Source organism: Brienomyrus brachyistius, chromosome 19, assembly GCF_023856365.1.
Source record: "Brienomyrus brachyistius isolate T26 chromosome 19, BBRACH_0.4, whole genome shotgun sequence".
Classification (NCBI taxonomy): domain Eukaryota; kingdom Metazoa; phylum Chordata; class Actinopteri; order Osteoglossiformes; family Mormyridae; genus Brienomyrus; species Brienomyrus brachyistius.
This window is the reverse complement of record NC_064551.1, coordinates 18,316,763-18,337,415: the sequence shown is the minus strand read 5'-3', so window position 1 is coordinate 18,337,415 and position 20,653 is coordinate 18,316,763. Positions and strand designations below refer to the sequence as shown.

The window sequence follows — 20,653 nt, the reverse complement described above, 5'->3', positions numbered from 1 at the left end:
CAGGTGCTACAGAGAGCCATGAAGCAGGGAGGGGAAACACGAGGTGATACTTAAAGGTACTGGGAATGATTCCCATGGTCAGCGTGCTATTACTCCCCAAGGCTCAGTCACAGAGCGCACTGGAAAAAAGGATCGGGCAGAAAGGAGATGTCAGAGCAGAACGAACAGCTGCCGAGGTCACATGAAGCTGGTGTCATTAAAGGGGTAAGTGGTCTGGGGGATACAGCCTGGACCCACACTGGCTCTTGGTTGTAGTTTACGGGTCAGAGGGTGCATGACACTGTCCCCCATGTCACACACCATCTTAGAGACACATGATGACGAAGGTGACAAAATTGCCTCCTAATTTTTCTTATCTATTTGCCCTCCCTTGTAAAATGGAGAAATTGCCCATAAACACTGTGTACTGTGAGAATCCCGCCTCGTACTCTCTGTAAGTGGGTAAAAATCACGGGACAGAGGCAGCTCCCCCCCGTCCAGAGCACCGCAGCGGCGATTCGCTCTGCGGCAGCTGAAGGGTCCGCTAATCAGTGCCTAAACACTCCTGCGCTCGCATTAAATAACTGCACGTGTTGACACACTGCCACTTAATTAAGCGCAGGCTTGCTTCTCATTTTATCATGCATACTGGAAGGTTGAGGCTGCCCCACGTAATGAGTGGCCGACCCGAGGGCGGAGCGCATGCAGAATGTTCCGGAAGGTGAGGCACTGCGGCAACAGCCCCCACTCCTTGTCCCTCTCTGGAAAATGTGTAGGGCTCCATCAAAGCGGCGGAGTTAACATGCCGCCCAGGGGGGGGGCGGGTTTCTAATAACGACGTGGGAAAATCACAGCTGAGAACGAGAGGAAGATGGCGGCCTGGCACCTGCCTTCCACCCTCCGCCGGCTTCTGCTCGCTGTCCCTGCCACTTGCCGTGTGTTGAGTCAGCCTGCTCCCTGGACTGGTAAGATCTCATCGGGAATTGCAGCAGGTCAGGTTGAGACTTACAGGATTGGGGTCTCACCTCTGTCAATCGGGGGGGGGGCTCAAGGTTCACCCTGAGGCTCTACACCAGTGTTTTCCAACCCGGTCCACAGGGACCAACGGACAGTCCATGATTTTGCTCCCTCCCAGCTCCCTGCCTGACTACATTTTTGCTGAAAAACATGGATTGTCTGGGGGTCCCTGAGGACTGGGTTGGGAAACATTGCACTACACAGCCTTTCCAAGGACCCAGCGCAGAATTCCTTAATTGGGCTCTTAGGACCATCCTAGCCCAGTCCTGAACAGGAGCTCATCTCGAGTGGGGATCCAGTACCTTTTCATATATGCGGCCCCCCGTCCTCATCACTGTGCCAAGACTCACTCTGACTCGTACATGAGTCTGCACAGACTCCACACTGGCCCATGCATACCCTTACATCATATGTTAGTAGGAGAGCTCGCCCACTCCGTGACCCGCATGATGAAACAACCAGCAAAGGGTTACCATGGGACCATTTCTGAATTCCATCAGACGCAAACCACATTCGATCCAGTAGAGAGGATGATACACGCTGCAAATTCACCGGCGGTGAAATACAAAAACAGATCCATAACTGTCCAGAGCGCGAACGAAAACAAGAAGAGTACGCCACCTTCAGAACAGCAATAAAAACACACATTATGTGCTACGTAGAGCAAAAGTTCAAACTGGATGAGCAGAAAGTTAAAACGCACCATCTGTTACAGTTGGTGTTTCTTCAGCGTGAAAGTATCCACCTGTTAGCAAGACTATGCGGAGAGGCTCAGCTCCTCTCGGAGGCCGCTGCAAGCACTGACAGGCTTCAGTCTCTTAGGGGGCACCTGCTCTTGGACCCTAAAGCCAGGAACGCAACACAAAAGATTCCAGGAAGATAGGAATCAGGCCAAAATGTGACATCACACAGTGGCGGCTATACAGGAAATGAAATACTACCTCATGAAAAGAGGTGGACAGTAAAAAAAAAAAAACTGCTTAGGTGAGACAGGATGAATAGGTCTATTTCACTTGCGTGAAGTAGCCAGGAAAGTCTTCATCCTCAGCTGGAGACCATTTTTATCATAAATCATGACAGTCACATTGTAACACACCTGATTCACGCAGCAGATAAGCCGCTCTCTGCCCCGCCTCCCTGAAGGCGAGGTTACGAGCAGCCCTGCCGCCTGGTGCCTTGCCATCCTACCAGGAGCTCGACAAGTGCTAACACGCCCCACCAACGCCCCCCACCCGGTCCCAGCTTTTTCTGACCCCCCGGGTATCTGCAAATGAACAGTGACCTCAGCTCCCGATCCTGCTCCTGTCACCCAGCACTGTTGGCCTTAATGGGGCTCGCGAGAAGATGAATGGTACCATTCTAGACTCGGTTAAATCGGCCAGGCTTCAGGAACACACCATAACAGGCAAGCAACAGTTCCTAATCGCCGCCTGAAGCCATGAGGCGGCCAAACCGGTCTGCGCAGGCATTCTCGGTGGACAGCCTCCGTGGGCGGCACAGGGTTTACACACACACACGGTAATTCTTATCGGCGAGATGTTTGCTGCAGGCCAACACAGAGAGAAGCTGCATCACCCTGCAGCAAACACATGTAAACATGCATCAATATAAGGTGCATTAAAAGACTGATTTAACCGAGAATACTGCACGTTGCTTTTTTTGTTGGTTTTACTGCGTTGATATACCTGTCCACGTCGCCATAGAAACAGGATAACGATGGATCCGCTGGTGTGACGGAGCGTGACGGGCCACGGCCTCGTGCGCGGCTCGTAGGACCTGCGACCGCCATAAGCGCAGAATGCAGGGCGTTTCAGTGCGTCGCTGCGCCGCTGCAGATCACACGCCCCCTACAGAGACCCCCCCGCGAGAGACAATGGCGGTCGGGGCCCCGGCAACACTCGCTGGGTATGGCGCGCGATAACACGCGGAGGCTACCCTGCCAGGAGAGTGGGAGGCTTGCGTGTCTTGCTAGGGAACTGCGCTTGGCTCGTGATTAGAAGCTGATGTGTGCAGTCTCTTAATGAACAGTTTAATAACACGCATTCCAAGGTAGGGTGGGGTGCGTGGGGGGCAGCAGCAGATGCACAACCGGGGCTATCAAGTTTAAAACATGAGCGGAAGCTTGTTTTGGATGGGCTGGCTTTCGGTGGGGGGGGGAGTGGCAGGAAAAGCAGGTAGAAGCAGGTTTAAATTGCGAGCCTGTTAAACCCCCACAAAAGCGCAGAAACACTTAAACCACCAACATTTTAAGTCAAGGCTGAGAGCACGAGGAAACCTCATTAAATATCACAGCCAGGAAGAAGGCCTGTTTAATTCTAATGCCGGTTTACATCTCACATTGTTGGGCTGCATTTACATGAGGGCTCATGTCAGGGCTTCACATTCCTCTTAAGCTCTCATTCATGAAAAAGTGCCCCACAGCAAAGCCATAAGACACTTGCCATCTTAATTACCTTTGTGTACTATGTGCCATAGTAAACAACCAGGTCTAAATATAGGCGCAGACGAGTATGGGCAGCGTAAGGCACACAGACAGAATCAGGGGATGAAAACAACACGATGGGAAACGTTTAACCAGAACCAGAAATCATCCACAGGAACTCAGAAAAGTTCAGAGACGGCCGTTTATACGAGCCGAAGTCTGTTCGTCTGAAGACCGTGAAGTTTGGACGTGGTCCAGCCGCGAAAGGTGACATACCCTTCCTGTGCGGCGACGCATGCAATATTTACGTCATGAATACTCACAACAGCGCTGGTCTTTACGCTCTTAAGAACACGGAGGAACATGTGGCCGCAGCCCGTGCAGAAGTCAATCAACCCCTCCCCCCCCCCACTGAGATTCAAAACCAAGGGAGTGAGCGGGCTGGACGTACCATGATGAAGAGAGAATGCAGAAGTCCAGAGCACTCCGATTACAGGGTGAGCGAGCTACACGCGTCGACGCCGCACAGCTGAGTGAAGGCTCTCTCCCCTCGCTGCCTCCACATTGCCCTCTAGGCCACATGCGAGGGCTGCCCGTCACTTCCTGTTCATGCTCACAGACTTCCTGTGCTATCGGAACTGGCCGCGTCTCACCTGCTGCTGTCACAGATGCATTTAATGGTACCGTGCCAAGCTGTTCAGATTGACTATAAAGGCAAGATGGTAATAAACACTGTATTGATACTCCGCAAAAGGGAGCTGGCCCACTGGAAACCAGCAAACCCTCCCAGATTGTCCTTATGGTGAACCGATCTGTCTCAATTTATACAATTAGAAAAGATCAAATATTCACTTAGGGGGTCTAGGGATAAATTCTTCTCTATTTGGGGCCCGATTTTATCTTATTGGGTAAGATTAAAACTATGTGCACTATTCCATAATGGAAGTCTACAGTACTTTAGCTCTTTTTCCAGATTCTTTAAATGTATAAGATGATATTGAAGAAGTGTATCTCCTACATCCACTTGGTATTTATGTATTTCTACATGTATATGTGGGACTATAAGTGTTAATGTATATCTCTCAATATATGTTTGGCAGTAGATACATATAAGCCAACAATGTACATGGTTATTTATTTCTGTAATCTTCCAGTTTTTTATATATATTTTTATGTCCCGTGTGAGTGATCCCTATTTTTTGGGGGAGTCAGCTTCCTCGGGGCCTCGTAACTGGGAGTCAGCTTCCTCGGGGCCTCGTAACTGGGAGTCAGCTTCCTCGGGGCCTCGTAAAAGGCAGCAGACTTCCTTTGGAACCGGTAACAGGCACTGACAAAATGGCCAGGGCCAAAGGATATCGAACCTTTGGTTAATTACACCCCCCCTGGTAAAAGCTTCGTGTGTCTCTGCTCTGCACTTGAGAATGAAGATACAGCTGCCACTCATTAATGACATCATCGTTTTAGAGAATATGCACACATATGTGGAATGTCATGCACAGGGACGCAGAAAACAGCTCTGGAAATGCGTTAAAATTCACAGCAGGTTGTTCAATGGGAAATGATTTACACGGTGAAGATGTTCTCAGACCAATTCTAGAAGATGACAGACGAGCACTTTAGACTGATGCAACTATGTGCAACTACTGCATATGTGAGCTAAAGTTCACTGTGAAACCAAATTTTAAGTAATAATTAGGCTGAACTGGAGCACTTATAGGAACAATCAGTAGGAGGGTTAGAGGTTACCGGGTTAGTGTCAGCGAGAGGCGGGTGGGTGACGGTTAGTGTCAGTCAGAGGCGGGTGGGTGACGGTTAGTGTCAGTCAGAGGTGGGTGGGTCACGGTTACTGTAAGTCAGAGGTGGGTGGGTCACGGTTAGTGTCACCGAGAGGCGGGTGGGTGACGGTTAGTGTCAGTCAGGGGCGGGTGGGTGACGGTTAGTGTCAGCGAGAGGCGGGTGGGTGACGGTTAGTGTCAGCGAGAGGCGGGTGGGTGACGGTTAGTGTCAGCGAGAGGCGGGTGGGTGACGGTTAGTGTCAGCGAGAGGCGGGTGGGTGACGGTTAGTGTCAGCGAGAGGCGGGTGGGTGACGGTTAGTGTCAGCGAGAGGCGGGTGGGTGACTGTTAGTGTCATGGAACGGCAAGTAAACAGAGAGAAAACTATATGCTGCAATAGATAAACCCCCACAGGGCACGTCATGGGCAGTGGTGGCCTAATGGTTAGGGAATCACACTTGCAATTGAAAGATTGCAGGTTCAAATCCCCGACCAGCAAGGCACCACTGAGGTACCCTGAGCAAGGTACCGCCCCCTAGCACTGAATTAGCTGCCCCCTGCTATGTCACATTGGCACATATGGGTTAAATGCTGATCGATTGTTCTGTCTGAAATTGTATTTTTTAAAGGCAGAACCCCTCCTCCCAGTACTTCTCTATCAGCCTTATTGTAGAAACATGAAAAAAAACTGACTAAATCCATAACCTGTCTTCTTTTCAAAACGTCCATTGTCGGAAGTATTAAAGTTTTTATGATTAGGTTAAATCGGCAAAAAATGAAACCATGTCACCTTAATTTGTTTTGCCTGCATCAGTGGTGTGTAGTACAGCAGTTACCCGAAGATCGCTATTCGCATTTTAAATAGCCACATTTCCGCGTATTCAAACCGCATTTGCATGCTAATTTGCTGACCAACGCGACAGTCAAACGCGATCCAGATACATCCCCATCAGCTCCATAAAAGGGAGGGGGGGGGGTGGTCAGGTGTGAATGGCTCATGCAGACATGAAACTTGCTACATATTCAATGAAAGGAGCCAGAAGTGGTGACATGAATTAGATTTTTCTTATTTATTTATCCAACTGAATGTTGCAACTACACCATTTAGTCGTCTTCATGCAGCCAAGACTTTGGTGATCAGATATCTGGGATCAAAACAAAAGGCCAGCGGACAGGCTGTGTCACTCACAGAGCTGCGCACGGGGCGGACAGGCTGTTCCTGGCCTTCCAGACACCCAGGTTGCTGTTGGTCTGCAATGCCCAACGTCCAAAGGGGTGGGCAGTCTGTTGTGAGGATTTATACCGTGCAACTGATTTGCAACAAAACAAACTATTTACACCACTACAAACACTCAACAGACTCAATGCTCCATGATTACCTTAATAGCTATGTTAGTTCTGGACAAAAAGGTGCTTGTGAGGTGGGGAGTGGCTAGGGGGTCAGGTGACCGTGACAGTTTGAATCGATTGGTTCCACTAGTCCCTGGTCACAGGGTGCCTATATATTTGGAAATTCCTGGTCTCCATTCCTCAGACCTTCTCACACTGCCGTTAAAGATACTCTATTAGAACTACTTTCTAAATGCACCAGGCTGGGCCCGAATGCTGTATTGCCACAGCGTCTTTCGGCCACTTACTCATGCACTACACCGGCCTTCGAGGGCTTGTTTTGCAGGTGGGTCCTAGTCGCGCAGCTGAGCACCCCTGTGCTCTAATGCGCTTGATAATTAACAGCATTCTGTGACAGTCTCCCACGGGCACAGAGTCACATCCTCAATGTGGACGCCGATTAGCCTTTGACTTATACGTTACTTATATGTTACACATTGCGTGTTAATACATTACTCATCATCTCCCGCCAATGCTGCATTTTCTGACATTTACTGAGGCTGCGCTGGCACACGGTGCTGAATTCGCACAACAATGGGCACCGGCAGAGCACAACGGAGGAAACACCACGATGGACAGAGACGCCCGGAACTTAAAATCGCAGAGGAGCTTAGAAGGGAAACGCAGCCTCGTTATCTACAGAATGCAGACAGAGAGCAGCCAACAGCGCTAGTATGAAAAACCACATGAGAGCAGAGGAGTAAGGCAGAGCACAAAATGGCCACCCTAATAGACGGCATTAAGCCACGGATCCAAACGGAAAGACCTGCCGCGTTACAAAGGGGCGAAAGAAGCAGGCAGGCCAAGAAAACACCACATCTAACAGGAAACACTCAGATGCTCAGCTCAGCTACTGATTATTCTGCTATTCTGGTCATATTTTAGTCACATGAGAGTGAGAAGCTCACACAGTCTGTCTCACTGGCATGAACACACACACACACACACACACACACACAAACACACACACACACACACACACACACACACGCTGCGATCCTCATTGGTTAATTACACATTACCCACCCACGGCGTTTACTTATGCTAAATGCCATTCCTGTCTGACTGCCCACTCAGCGCTGTGAACCTCATAAATAAGTCTGATAGGGGGCGAAGGGCAGAGAAAGGAGGCCGCCATCTTAGCCAACCCCAGGCTGTAAACCTGCCACTCAGAGAAGGCAGGGTGAAGCAGAGAGCGCCCTACACGCTAAATGACCCATCAGTGTGCTTCTGCAACATGCCTGAGGTCGGCCATTACACCACCACAGACACATTCTGGAGTTACTGCACTCATCCATCCAGGACGGTGTTGTCAGCGACCTGAAATGCCCAGCAAACCCACAGCCATGACTGTAATGGCTTTAAATGCACCGGTTCACGATTACAAAGAAAAGTGAACAGCTGGCATTAGTGTGTAAAAATGAGGCCAACGGTGAACAGCTGGCATGAGCGTGTTAAAATGACACGTTTTAACAGACTCATAGTGAACAGCTAGCATTACTGTGTGGAAATCACACTTTTAATATGCCTATAGTGAACAGCTAGCATTTGCATGTAGAAATGACATCATAGTGATCAGCTAGCATTAGCGAGTGGAAATGACACACTTTAACAGGCCCAAAGTGATCAGCTAGCATTAGCGAGTGGAAATGACACACTTTAACAGAATCGGTTGGTGATCTCCTTACTTGGGCCCGTAACCCCTCTAATATGGTTAACAGCTTCCAGAGCATGATTTTGACACCCTCAGCTCATCCGGACACAAATGATTAAACAAACCCCACCTACCCCGCCGATCTAAGCGTCGCACTTTCCATTAGTTAACGAGTGACGCTGACTTCCTTCAGTCGTTAACTTCACAACCGGCACCCCCCTCTGCAGAGAGCAACCTGAAGCGGGTACGAGCCGTGCTTAAATACCAAACCTGAGCTGAAAGTAACCTGCGAACTTCAGCAGTGAGCTGACGTCAACTGGACAGCCAGTTAAACGGCCTAACATACTGTAAACCAACAACTCAAACGTTATGGCTGTGTTTATAAAGGCCCACGGTGGTAACATCCACCCAATTCATACGTCTGATGACTGTGTGCCATTCCCAGACAAAGAGGGAGCTAAACACCACACCTAAGGATGCTTTGAAAGCACAGTCTGAGGCATGAAGGCAATGAATTCAGCCGAAGAAACACCAGTGATGGGATCATTACACATTCCCCAGCTATCGTCTTTTATACACGGTGATACTCAAAAGTCTAAGAGTACACTTGATGTTTTACAGCATTTATTTCTCTATAAATAACATAGGTAGGACCAAAGCATTTCTCTATATCTCGTGTTCCTCAAGAGTGGTACCATTAGTCGTGAAAACAGCCTTACAAACACAAGCCACTCAGCTGTCAACAGCTCTTCCCGGCTCTTCTTCAGCAATCCCCAGAGAAGGTGGGGGCCTGTGAGATGCCTGTCTTTGATTCTTCCGTTCAATTAGTCCCACACAAGCTCTGGGACACAGAGGTTTGGAGGCAGGTAAACAGTTTAGTTGACCTTCACTTTCCTTATTCGCCAGACAGTTCTTGCACAATTAGGACTCGTGCTTAGGGTCGTGATATTGCTGAAGAGTTGACTGCCCAATCAGCCATGCTACTTGAGATTTGGTAAGGATCAGCAGCAAAGCAGATAAGAGTTTGACAGCAGGAAACACATTCAGAGCTCAAGTGCTTCTGTGTCTTATAACAAAAATATCTCAATACTCACTTATTATGCAATCAAACTGACTTTCACTTCTGTTACTAGACAAGTATTTAAACAATAACTCTATAAAACTATAGTTTCAAGTAGCAACTGTATTTAAACTTTTGACTGGTCCTGTTGGTCCATCACTGAAGAATCCTTCTAGGTTATGAATAGCGTCACACCTCTGTCTGTTGGACTGTCCCGGAGTTTGCGATTAACTCTGTGCAGAGCAAAGGCTTCGTGTTTCATCCCGAGTCTCAGTGCCAGACTTCATTCTTTCGGCTGTTTTCCGACGATTTACCGTCTGTTATAAACCCTTTAAATTCCAATCCCAAAAATTGCATATAAGCTGAATGTTATGCCTCTGTTCCCCAAAAACTCATTAGAGAAACTACACAATTAATGAACAGGACAGTTCCAGAAGATTGCAGCACTGTGAGCAGATTCACTTACAAGAGACCCCACAGTTAACGGGGTCTGTGCTACGGCTGAGTCAGAGGGACCTCCGCTACGCTCTCTTGGGAAAAACCCCTCCTTCTCCTTGATTCCAAATTCTAAGGATGGGGCAGAAACCATTAACTAAAACCATCTTATGTTAATGCAGGTGCTGGGAGCTGGAATGTCATGGGAGGCTATTTAGTGGATGGAGCTGACCTCTGCTTCACCATAACACTGTAACCTTAACTTAACCTTTAACCCGCCAAGTAGCACCTCCCCTCCTCTGACCTCATTCTGGTTCATCGTGGTGAATGTCGCTGCCTTAATGTGACTCCTGCAGATGGTCAAATTAAAAAGGGGTAAGAGACTCCCCCCGCCCCCCAGAAATGTGCATATCTGACCGGGGGTGGGTTTCTTGTTACCCTAGAAACAACACTTATCCTTATGACACAGTACTGCAGCTCTCGCAGGGTTCAGGGAAGATGTAAAACGAGCGAGAGCTGAGTCAGATTCACACCCAGGTGTCTGTCCACCCACCGCAGGAACGGCATGTCCACCGAGGCGGGGAAGCAGCAGCATGTACCCGTGAGGAAACGAGAAAGGCTGCCCCAGCCAAAAGGAACACAGCAGAATATGCATCCTTCAGACACCACAGATGAGTCTGGGAGACGGGCCTGGCCCCCACCAACATATAACACCAAAACCAAAAGTGAAGTGGTCAGGATGCATGATGGGACTTGTGGTTCAGATTCCTGATGTCTTCAAGCGCGATGCCAGCAAATGTGAAAAATTGCAGAAACATTAAATTCACTAACGTCACAGCTGTACTTTGTGTGAGATCATGATCCATTCTACGCGATCGGAAACCATATGGATGGTGTGGCTCAGTGGGCTTCGCCGCTGCACCACAAAGTTGCCGGTTGAAACTTTGGCAAAATGCTCACATGTCTGATGGGCCCCTGAGCAAGGCCCTTAACCCCCAACTTAACCACCACCCCCCATCACACTTGTGCCCACCTGTATGACTATGTCTCTTGGAGAGCTATATGAAGCAGGCAACCCCCCACCCCCCCCATAGGAATCAAAAAAGTATCATCCATCCATCCATTCATCCATTTTCAAAATCGCTTATCCTTCTGGGTCCCGGGGGGTTCGGAGCCTATTCCGGAAGCTAAGGGCACGAGGCAGGGAACAACCCAGGATGGGGGGCCAGCCTATCGGAGGGCTCAACAAATTATCACCATTCTATAAACAGTCGTCCGGAGCCATGAAACAGGGCCTGCCATGCCAGTCCCAAAATCACACTCCAACCAGTGTGAGGAAGTACCATCTACAGGTGACACGTCACATACAAAACAAGGGACGCGTCTTCAGCCTCGCCATCGAGAAGTTCACGTCCACCACGAGGAGCAGTGACATCACTGCACAGACATCGAAGGCCGACTGCTCTGTCTGACACTGCGGTTGTGCGGATTACTACACTGCAGCACTCGCTCTGTTCACTTCTCCCGATCTGGGTAATGCCGGGATTTCACTCAAGTTCCAGCATGAACACCCTGACACACCAGCCCCCTCTCTCAGGGCTGTTCCCCAACGGCTGATCGCCAGGGCTTTGTCGGGGAGACAAGGGGCAGCCAGAGCCCAAATATCTGGCAGATAGAAGTTAAACACCAGGCCCATATACATTCAGGTTCCGCAACCACGAAGCTGAAGCGCCTCAAAGTGTGGTCACGGCTGGAAAGTTGGGCTTGAAGGCCGCTTACGAACCCTGCATTTGGACTAATGTGTAAAGGCCCTGGGCTTCCTCTATGAATACAGTCAAATGGTTTTTGTAAAGGTCCTTATTCGGGTTCAATGAACAGCAGAGTGCCAGTGAAAATTCAGTGGTGGCTTTACTGCAGAACACTGCGTGCTACAGTGGGTCTCCCTGCTTTGAAACAAATTGGGTATTTTGGCAAAAAGGCAGAGACCAGACAGGAAGTAACTGTCTTTTAACAGGAAGTCTCCTCTTATACTTACTAATCAATTTAAACCTGGATACCCCGACGACCGCTAATTTAAGTCACCCTTCCCTCTCTCTCTGAGGTAGCTGTATCCAGGACCCAGTACAGATCAGGGTATAAGAATATCAGGCAGCTGCCTAGGGCCTGATTGTCACAAGGGTGACCAGACAAAATCATGAAAAAGAAATATATATACAGTATATTATATATTCTTTTATATATTTGTAAATAAGAATAATTACGCAGTATTTTAAAATTGCACAAAATAAAACCAATATACATCAGGCTAAAATGTTTTTGCGCAGGCAGAAACGTGGCCAGCTCTACAGGCCGCACAGGCAGTAGCCGAATTACCTGCGTTGCACAGAAAGTGAAATGATCATCAGTTTTCTGGGTAGAGGGGCCTCACTAGTAAATTGTTGCCTAGGGCCCCCAAAAATTTGATCCGGCTGTAAACATCACCTGCCTTACTTGCTGCTGTCGGTGCCGGAGAGGAGGTCGGCAGTGAATGGATACTGAAATCTGTCATTTTAGTGGTAATATTTTGCAAGGAAATACAGGAGATACTTTGAACAGGGAACCCGATTTAACCAATCAGCATCTAGGACTGATAACTCACACATCTGTCAGCGTGGCAGGATACGCAAGAGTGGCGTGTTTAAAAGCAAATGCGTTTTTAGGAATGATGCCAACCATAGAAATGATGGGATGGCCTCCCCCCGGGGGCTCTGGGGAGGGTCTCCCGCAAGTGGAGCGGATTCCCACCCAAAGAAAGGAACGTGAGCCGAATCAGAGAGAAAGGAAGGACCCTGCGCGTCCTCAGCGTGTCCTGGGTCCCGGCTTCAGCCTCTGCCGACTGACACGCTGAGCTCATGGGTATGCGTGCCTCGCGTGCAGTGAAAACAGGACACCGAGAGCTCTGTCAAGCCCCCCCCCCCCCGCCCCAGGCGACACGCTGGATAGATTCCTCAGAGAGGATCAGCTTCACAAATGTTAATAATACTGATCAATCATCATGAGCATTAGATTCAGAAAACATCCACTTCACATTTAGTTAGCAGATGCTTTTATCTAAAGTGACATATTGGAGCAAATGGGGGGGGGGGGGTTCAGGGCCCAATGCTGAAATCACTCCCCCACACCTGAGATGTGAACATGCGACTTTCCGATCACAGACACAGCATCCATACCCACTGAGCCACACCTAAATTTCTTACATTTTTACATTTAAAGATTTTCATTATACATTTCACAATTATTATGTTTTGAAGACCAAATACGTAACAGAGATAGAGTGAGAAACGTTTGCTGCAATCTGCTGAACATTATTCCACTGGAACCTCAGCATTTAAATCAGAAAATGCACATTGCAGGTTCCTTGTTCGCTGAAAATATTTTGCCAACACCCACCCCACCCCCCAGCGGTACTCTGCTCTGCCCAACCACAGTGGGACACGCGGGGGGAGGGGGGTCTCTGCTGTACAGGTAATTGCTGATGTGAGGGAGGAAGGCACAGTAGGATGTGATGACGAGGCTGACTCTGAAAACACTCATGTGTAAAAGAGCTGAGGCTGGGAGGTGTCCTGAGGACAGGCATCCATCTGCGGGAGCCCGAGCCCGAGCCCTGCGAGCATGGGACTGCCCTCCGCACGCCCTTCACAAGGCCAGACCCGCGGCCAGAGCATTGCAGGAAGCGGCGGCGGATTTCTGCGTGCCTGGGTGGGAAGGGCAGAGGAGCACCTCACCGCAGGGCTGCCGTCAGTGGGCTTCTTTGGCGCCGTTAGTTATCAGGCACTATTATGCACCATCAGGTGTGCAAATGTCAGGGAGCATCCAGCCAGCTAGCATACGCACACAGTCATACGCACACACACACACACGATGATACACACACAGTGATACACACAGTTATGCACATACAGTGAAACACACACAGTCATACGCACACAGTCATACGCACACAGTCATACGCACACAGGCACACGCACACACACACACACGATGATACACACACAGTGATACACACAGTTATGCACATACAGTGAAACACATACAGTCATACACACACAGTCATACGCACACAGGCACACACACACACACACACACGATGATACACACACAGTGATACACACAGTTATGCACATACAGTGAAACACACAGTCATACGCACACAGTCATACGCACACAGGCACACACACACACACGATGATACACACACAGTGATACACACAGTTATGCACATACAGTGAAACACATACAGTCATACACACACAGTCATACGCACACAGTCATACGCACACAGGCACACACACACACACACACACGATGATACACACACAGTGATACACACAGTTATGCACATACAGTGAAACACACACAGTCATACACACCCAGTCATACACACACAGTCACAGGCACACACTGATATAGAGACAGTGATAGAAACACACAGTCATACACAGACATGGTTATACACACAGTCATACATGCACACAGTCATACACAGACATGGTTATACACACAGTCATACATGCACACAGTCATACACAGACATGGTTATACACACAGTCATACATGCACAGTCATACATGGTCCACTCACCTGACCACATGGGTTCCTACTGCAGGAGGTGAACACGCACCTCAACTCCGACAGAGCGAGTCTCTAACCCCAACCCTAAGCCACACCCTGCTGGCCACCACGACACCCATCATCCACTTTCCAAACACATACTTATGACAAGAGGCGCTGCAGATTCTATTTAGTGTGATTCACAGGGAACTATGATAAATGCCTGCGTTTGTTACGTATGAATAATTAGTCAAGCGTGCATACATCATGTCTGCATGGTTTGTCTTGGTGAATGAATCACAGAGACAGTGACAGTTATAATGCCTGAATGCTAAATGAGAGTGAACAGGATCACGGAGCTTGTTAGCCTTTTTTTAAATTTCCGATGTACTCCTAGTGAATAACGCTTCATTTGACATTTTTAGGACGTTAATGGTTTTGTTTGCAGTTACTCTGACAGCCTCACATGGCCATTGTGAACCTTTTGGTCTGTTGTACCCGCGTCTGGCGCAACGCTGAAGCCAGCTGGACTCCGTACGGGATCCCCAACCGCCTGTTCTCTCAGAGGTCCATAATGCCGATGGATTTATGGTGGCACAGTTCCGGGCCTGATGGTGTTAATGCATCATATGGATTGGCGCAAGACAAGCTCACATCACACACACACACACACACACACACACACACACACACACACACACAAGAGCAGAAGTGTGCCTGCGTGGTTAATTAATAACTGGTCCTTGAAGATTAAAGACTCAGTCTGCTATTTTTCACCATGCGTGTAACGTGTGCACTAATGCAGGGATGTACGCCAGTGTCACGGAGAAACACAGCAGAGTGATTTCACACCACTGGGCCCCTGAGCAAGACCCTTAACCCCCAATTGCTGCAGGGACTGTCTGACCCCCCTTTCTCACAAAATGCGAATCGCTTTGGATAAAAGCACCTGCTAAACAAATAGACGCTAATGAAGTGCATGAGAAAGGCAGTGACAGACCTGCGTGCACTTAGAGAGCCGGTATGGATTCACGTACATCTTGAATTATGAATAATAAATGACACTTTTAGAAATTATTACGGACGGTAAAATGACCTACCCAACAGCTTTAATTACTTAAAATAATTTATCATCGACTCAATTCTTTTATTTGTCAAATTAAGGGCCCCCCTGAGATCCGGAGCATTAGAAATAACACGAAAGACACCCCATGTACGGCTTGTAAATACACGTATGTCTGTGTCTTATATACAGGGACATTTCGCAAAAAAAGAAAGAGAAAAAAAACCTAAACAAAATCCTTCTTCCGTCGAACTAAGTTATTCCATATGAACTCCACTGCCAAACATGGCAGCCTGTCTGTATCTGTGAGCGTCTTGCCAAAGCTAAACCAAAGACAGACCAGCTCGCATTTTACTGCCGTGGAGCTAAATCTTTTCATTCCCCAACTTTGATGTTTCATCTATGACTGAACTAAGTATTTTTATCATACTCCTGTGAAAACACCTCAAGATGGTCCAACACTTTGGATTATTTCGGATATTCCACATCCTACAAGTAGTTATGGTCTGGTGGCCCTGTTCACAATCCCACACCTGTACCAGTCCCAGTGAGGGTCTGCTCGCCCGACCCACCGGACTCACAGAACAAACAGCAGCTTTTGGCCGAGTCACAGCCTCAGCTGCAGGACCTGAAGCCCATCTAGAGAGAAACGCCTCCATACAGCTTTTCACCAAGACGGCATCATCAAGCCCAAGGCCACTTATCATCACCCAGGACTGTAATCGCAGCACAAAACAGCGTCTCTGGGGGTGATGATACTACTTTAAATATCTATTATCTGTGATCCAACAACATTTACTTACTATGATCAACCCTGTAATATAAACTGCATTACAAACTAACCGGCCAATCACACGTCTATACTGTTACTGAGCAAAGGAATCAAAGAGTTTATCTGACGTGTCACTGGAAGCTGCAGAGGTGTCCTCTCAGGGTGGCGTCATTCCCTGAAAGCACACAGACCTGTCACATCCCAGCATCATGCTACTTTAGAGGGGCACTTTCCGGAAAAACAGACATCAAGCATGGCCCGATTCTCTCACTCCCTCTCATTCCATCTCCATCCACAGACCTGAAATCAAACCCCCTCCTATACCATAAACTGACACTTTTCATTTGACCACGACAGAGGTCATGTAACCCCTGTTGGAGGCTACGAGACGTCGAGCCTCCGAACGCTGCTATCATTACAGGTCAGTGACCGAAGGCTGCGTCTCACTTTAAATCACTGTCGCCACCCAAACCTGAAGTTTCCCGCGAAGACTGCGTGTGAACACAGGCCATCTGCTTTTCAGAAGGACCAACCGCAGACGAAAGACATCAGAAGGTCCCAGGGCCTCAGTCACGACCTTGTTCCACAGGGGTCTGCCCACCAACTTAAGGCACAGACAGGCGACATGCGGTGCAATCTGCTTATCATTTTCCCTGAAATACTCTATTCTGATTCTCCAACTACACAACAAAGCCATGACTCACTATGAGTATTTCATTTGTGTATCCAGTACTTCATTTGTGGATCTATGAGTACTCAGTTTATGTATGCTGTGTGTACTTGGTTTACATACATACTTTATAATCCCTAATCCATACACAGTACAATGTAAAGAGCTCAGTGTAAAAATCTTGGCATAATGCTACTTGTAGCTGTTTTGGAGAAGCTAATTGTGTTGCCTGGATATTACTCCAAACAGGAGGGTGAAGATGAGGTCTGAGCCAGCCACTGACGTATTTAGAAGCCAAACCCCCTGCAGATTTATGGTCTTCACCATTCACTAGCACCTCTTTCATTTTCCAGGTCTTGACAGCACACCTCAAACCCAGATACCTTCACGCCTGGTCTGGGCTGTGTGATAATATGCTCCACCGTGATTCGTGCTACATACCCTCTCTGACAGATGGCAGACTATGCAATCTGCTACATACACATTTATCTGGATCAAAATGTACTTTCATCTGCAGCACATTATGCATTAGCCATGACTTTAACTGCTAAACTCAGTATAATCATTCACCAGGGCTTCCCTGACTATGCTGACTGGTCCTTCTGACCAGGATTGTCCCGATGATCTCCGCTGACTAGTCCTTCCTACCAAGTCACTGCTTATGACCTTCCCTGACTATGCTGACTAGTCCTTCAGACCAGGATTGTCCCGATTATCTCCGCTGACTAGTCCTTCCTACCAAGTCACTGCTTATGACCTTCCCTGACTATGCTGACTAGTCCTTCTGACCAGGCAGCTCCTAATGACCTTCACTGACTTTGCTGACTAGTCCTACTTACCAGGATGGTCCTGATGATCTGACTCTGGAAATGAAGGGATGTTCTGCGCATGAGAGCGACATTTTTTGGTAGGGAGAGGAAGACGATTTTATTTGGTTAATTGATTTTTAAAGAGCAATGCTGTGTCTTAAAATCACACCTTTACATCCTCTCAATTTATTAGCTGCCTATCATACAATGCCAGATTAGCAGTGACTAAAAGCGACCCAGAAAACGTTCCACAGTCTCAGGGCCCCTGCTTGGCTGTGGGGGGAACTTGGCGCCATTTTAGTTCCTGCCAAATATAGCTTCCAAATCAGTTTTTGGAAAAACGGCGAGTAGGTCAGGAAATAAACTGGAGCAATTCCATGGAGAGTGAAGTGAGGGGGGGGGGGGGGGCTGTCTGATCCTGGGACCTCGCCAGAGAGTCAAGCAGACATTCCAAAATGCAGAAGTGTTTCATCAGACCAGACTGATAAATGACAGTCCCAGCACCCCCCCCCCTCCTAAAATGGAACTTCTACCGAAAAGGTAACAGTAGCCACTTGATTAACCGACGACAGGCTACGACTCATTCATGAATCTGCAAACTCACATCCCTACATGCAGCAAAAAATTCCAGTGAAGCATCTGTCACAGTGGTACAACTGCAGTTCATGTACTTAACATGTAAACCACCTGCAGGGTGTACAGTGACTAGCCAGTGACAGGGCCTGCCATATTATAGGAGAGGGGGTGAGGGCACAGTTGGGTTTTAGCGTAACGGGTCAGGGCCAGTTCCGATTCAGTGTAAGAGGTCAGGGCCCCTGTCAACAAAGCTTAACCTGTACAGACTGAGAGACAGAGCGAAAGGGGGGAGGAAAAAGCAAGAGAGCGAGAGAGAGCAGTAAGAATCACTTTCTGAAGGATGGGGGCATCTGAGAGCAGCGGGAGTTATGCAAGAGTCACAGTAACCTAGTGACCCAGCACTGGCCTCGCTCTTCTGGGTCACAGTCCAGCAGCAATCAAAACAGACCAAGACAGGAAACAATGAACAGAATATAAGGCAGTGGAGACTGAGATTGTGGGGAGCAGGGGAGACTGAGACTGGGGGGAGCGGGGGGCAGAGGAGACTGAAACTGGGCAGGAGCAGGGGAGACTGAGACTGGGGGGAGCAGGGGGCAGAGGAGACTGAGACTGGGCAAGAGCAGGGGAGACTGAGACTAGGGGGGCAGGTGGCAAAGGAGACTGAGACTGGGGGGAGAAGGGGGCAGAGGAGACTGAGACTGGGCAAGAGCAGGGGAGACTGAGACTGGGGGGGCAGGTGGCAAAGGAGACAGACTGGGGGGAGCAGGGGGCAGAGGAGACTGAGACTGGGCAAGAGCAGGGGAGACTGAGACTGGGGGGGCAGGTGGCAAAGGAGACTGAGACTGGGGGGAGAAGGGGGCAGAGGAGACAGACGGGGCAGGAGCAGGGGAGACTGAGACTGGGGGGGCAGGTGGCAAAGGAGACAGACTGGGGGGAGAAGGGGGCAGAAGAGACTGAGACTGGGCAGGAGCAGGGGAGACTGAGACTGGGGGGGCAGGTGGCAAAGGAGACAGACTGGGGGGAGAAGGGGGCAGAGGAGACTGAGACAGGGGAAGTGGGGGGACAAAGGAGATAGACAGGGGGAGAGGGGGGCAGAGGAAACACACAAAGAGCAGGGTACAGAGGAGATAGAGACTTGAGGGAGCAGAAGGCATAGGAGACTGAGACTAGAGGGAGAAGGGGGCAGAGGAGTCTGAGACAGGGGGAGTGGGGGGGACAAAGACACAAAAGTCCAAATGATAACATATTTCAGATAGTTTAAATATACATATACAGAACATGCAAAACATGCAAACAACCTTAACCATGTTCATAGAATGCTGAGTTTGTTAGAGAGAGCACCAACATCTAGAAAATACACAACCACACGTAAAACTGTACACAGGGCATATAAGAGACACACTTCACCATGACATCATTTCACCATTTTCTCCTCGACCTGCCTTCAGCCCAGGGCACCAAGAGTTACACCTACGTACAGGGCTCTCTGTCAGCTGCATCAGGCAGGAAGGCTTCAGTTAGCTGTGAGTCCGAAACGTCATCAAGGCAGCTGCTACATGCAGTTAAATTAGTAACTGCACCGGCTGGGCTGCTGTGAGGTTACGTCAAACCGCCACACTAGAATGCGGTGTAGCATGCAGGCCGAGCGAGTCGCCTGCTGGTTTGCACGCTTACCATGGGAATGGAACCAAACCAGGAAGTGCGATCAAAAAGAAAAGCCTTAAAATAAAAACATATTCTTATTAATCACACTCACTCATTCGTACAAAAGACACGCACAGAAGCGTCACGCTGGCCGCCTGACATTCATGCAAGTCGCCTTCACGGCTGAGAGGCGTCCAGTACGTTACTTTCACAGTTTTCACAGAGTAACACAAAATGCTGCACCTCATCCGCCATGTGCTGCAATCCGCGCACTGCAACATATTGAAGCGGTTCGCAGTTATCAGTGTAAAGATGAGTAACACAGACATGACACACATATACACACAAACACACACATATACACACATACACTCAGATACACACACACACACGCACACATAAACACAAGGCCATTTATGGCTTCCCTAACGTTGCCCCATGGCAACTGGCCAGGTATTTTTCATAAAGTGTTCATTTGTTATGATGTTATGAGCATTTAATTGCCGTGCCGAGGCGAGCGGCAGTTGCTATGGGGATCCTGGGATCTCCACGACGCTGCGGTCGCATTCTGGGGCTCATCTACGCGCTGCTCTCCACAAAAAAGCAGAATGGCAGCAGTAAATGGGGCCGACATTTCCTTAAATGGCAACGCAGTGCAGTGTGGTGTGTGTGAACGCGATGGGCCGCGCAGCCTCACGTGACTCCCGCACAGCCCCCCAGCCACAGGGTCCACAAGCACGCCGGAACAATGGCCGGTTGTTACAGTGTGTCACATGAGAGCAACCAATAGCAGGCCACA

General features: G+C 48.9%; 1 protein-coding gene across 3 annotated transcripts in view; it reads right to left on the bottom strand.

Annotated features, from left to right (window-relative positions):
* The window catches only part of LOC125714343 (DNA (cytosine-5)-methyltransferase 3A-like), a 93,600-nt gene that overhangs the window by 52,981 nt on the left and 19,966 nt on the right, over positions 1 to 20,653 (bottom strand). The window contains exon 1 of one of the 3 annotated variants that reach the window (XM_048984861.1): positions 3,870 to 4,026. The exons of the other annotated variants lie outside the window; for them this stretch is intronic. Coding sequence (XP_048840818.1) covers positions 3,870 to 3,872 — 3 coding nt within the window. The 5' untranslated portion in view covers positions 3,873 to 4,026. Of the gene's footprint in view, positions 1 to 3,869; positions 4,027 to 20,653 lie in introns of those variants that run through there. 3 annotated transcript variants of the gene reach the window in all.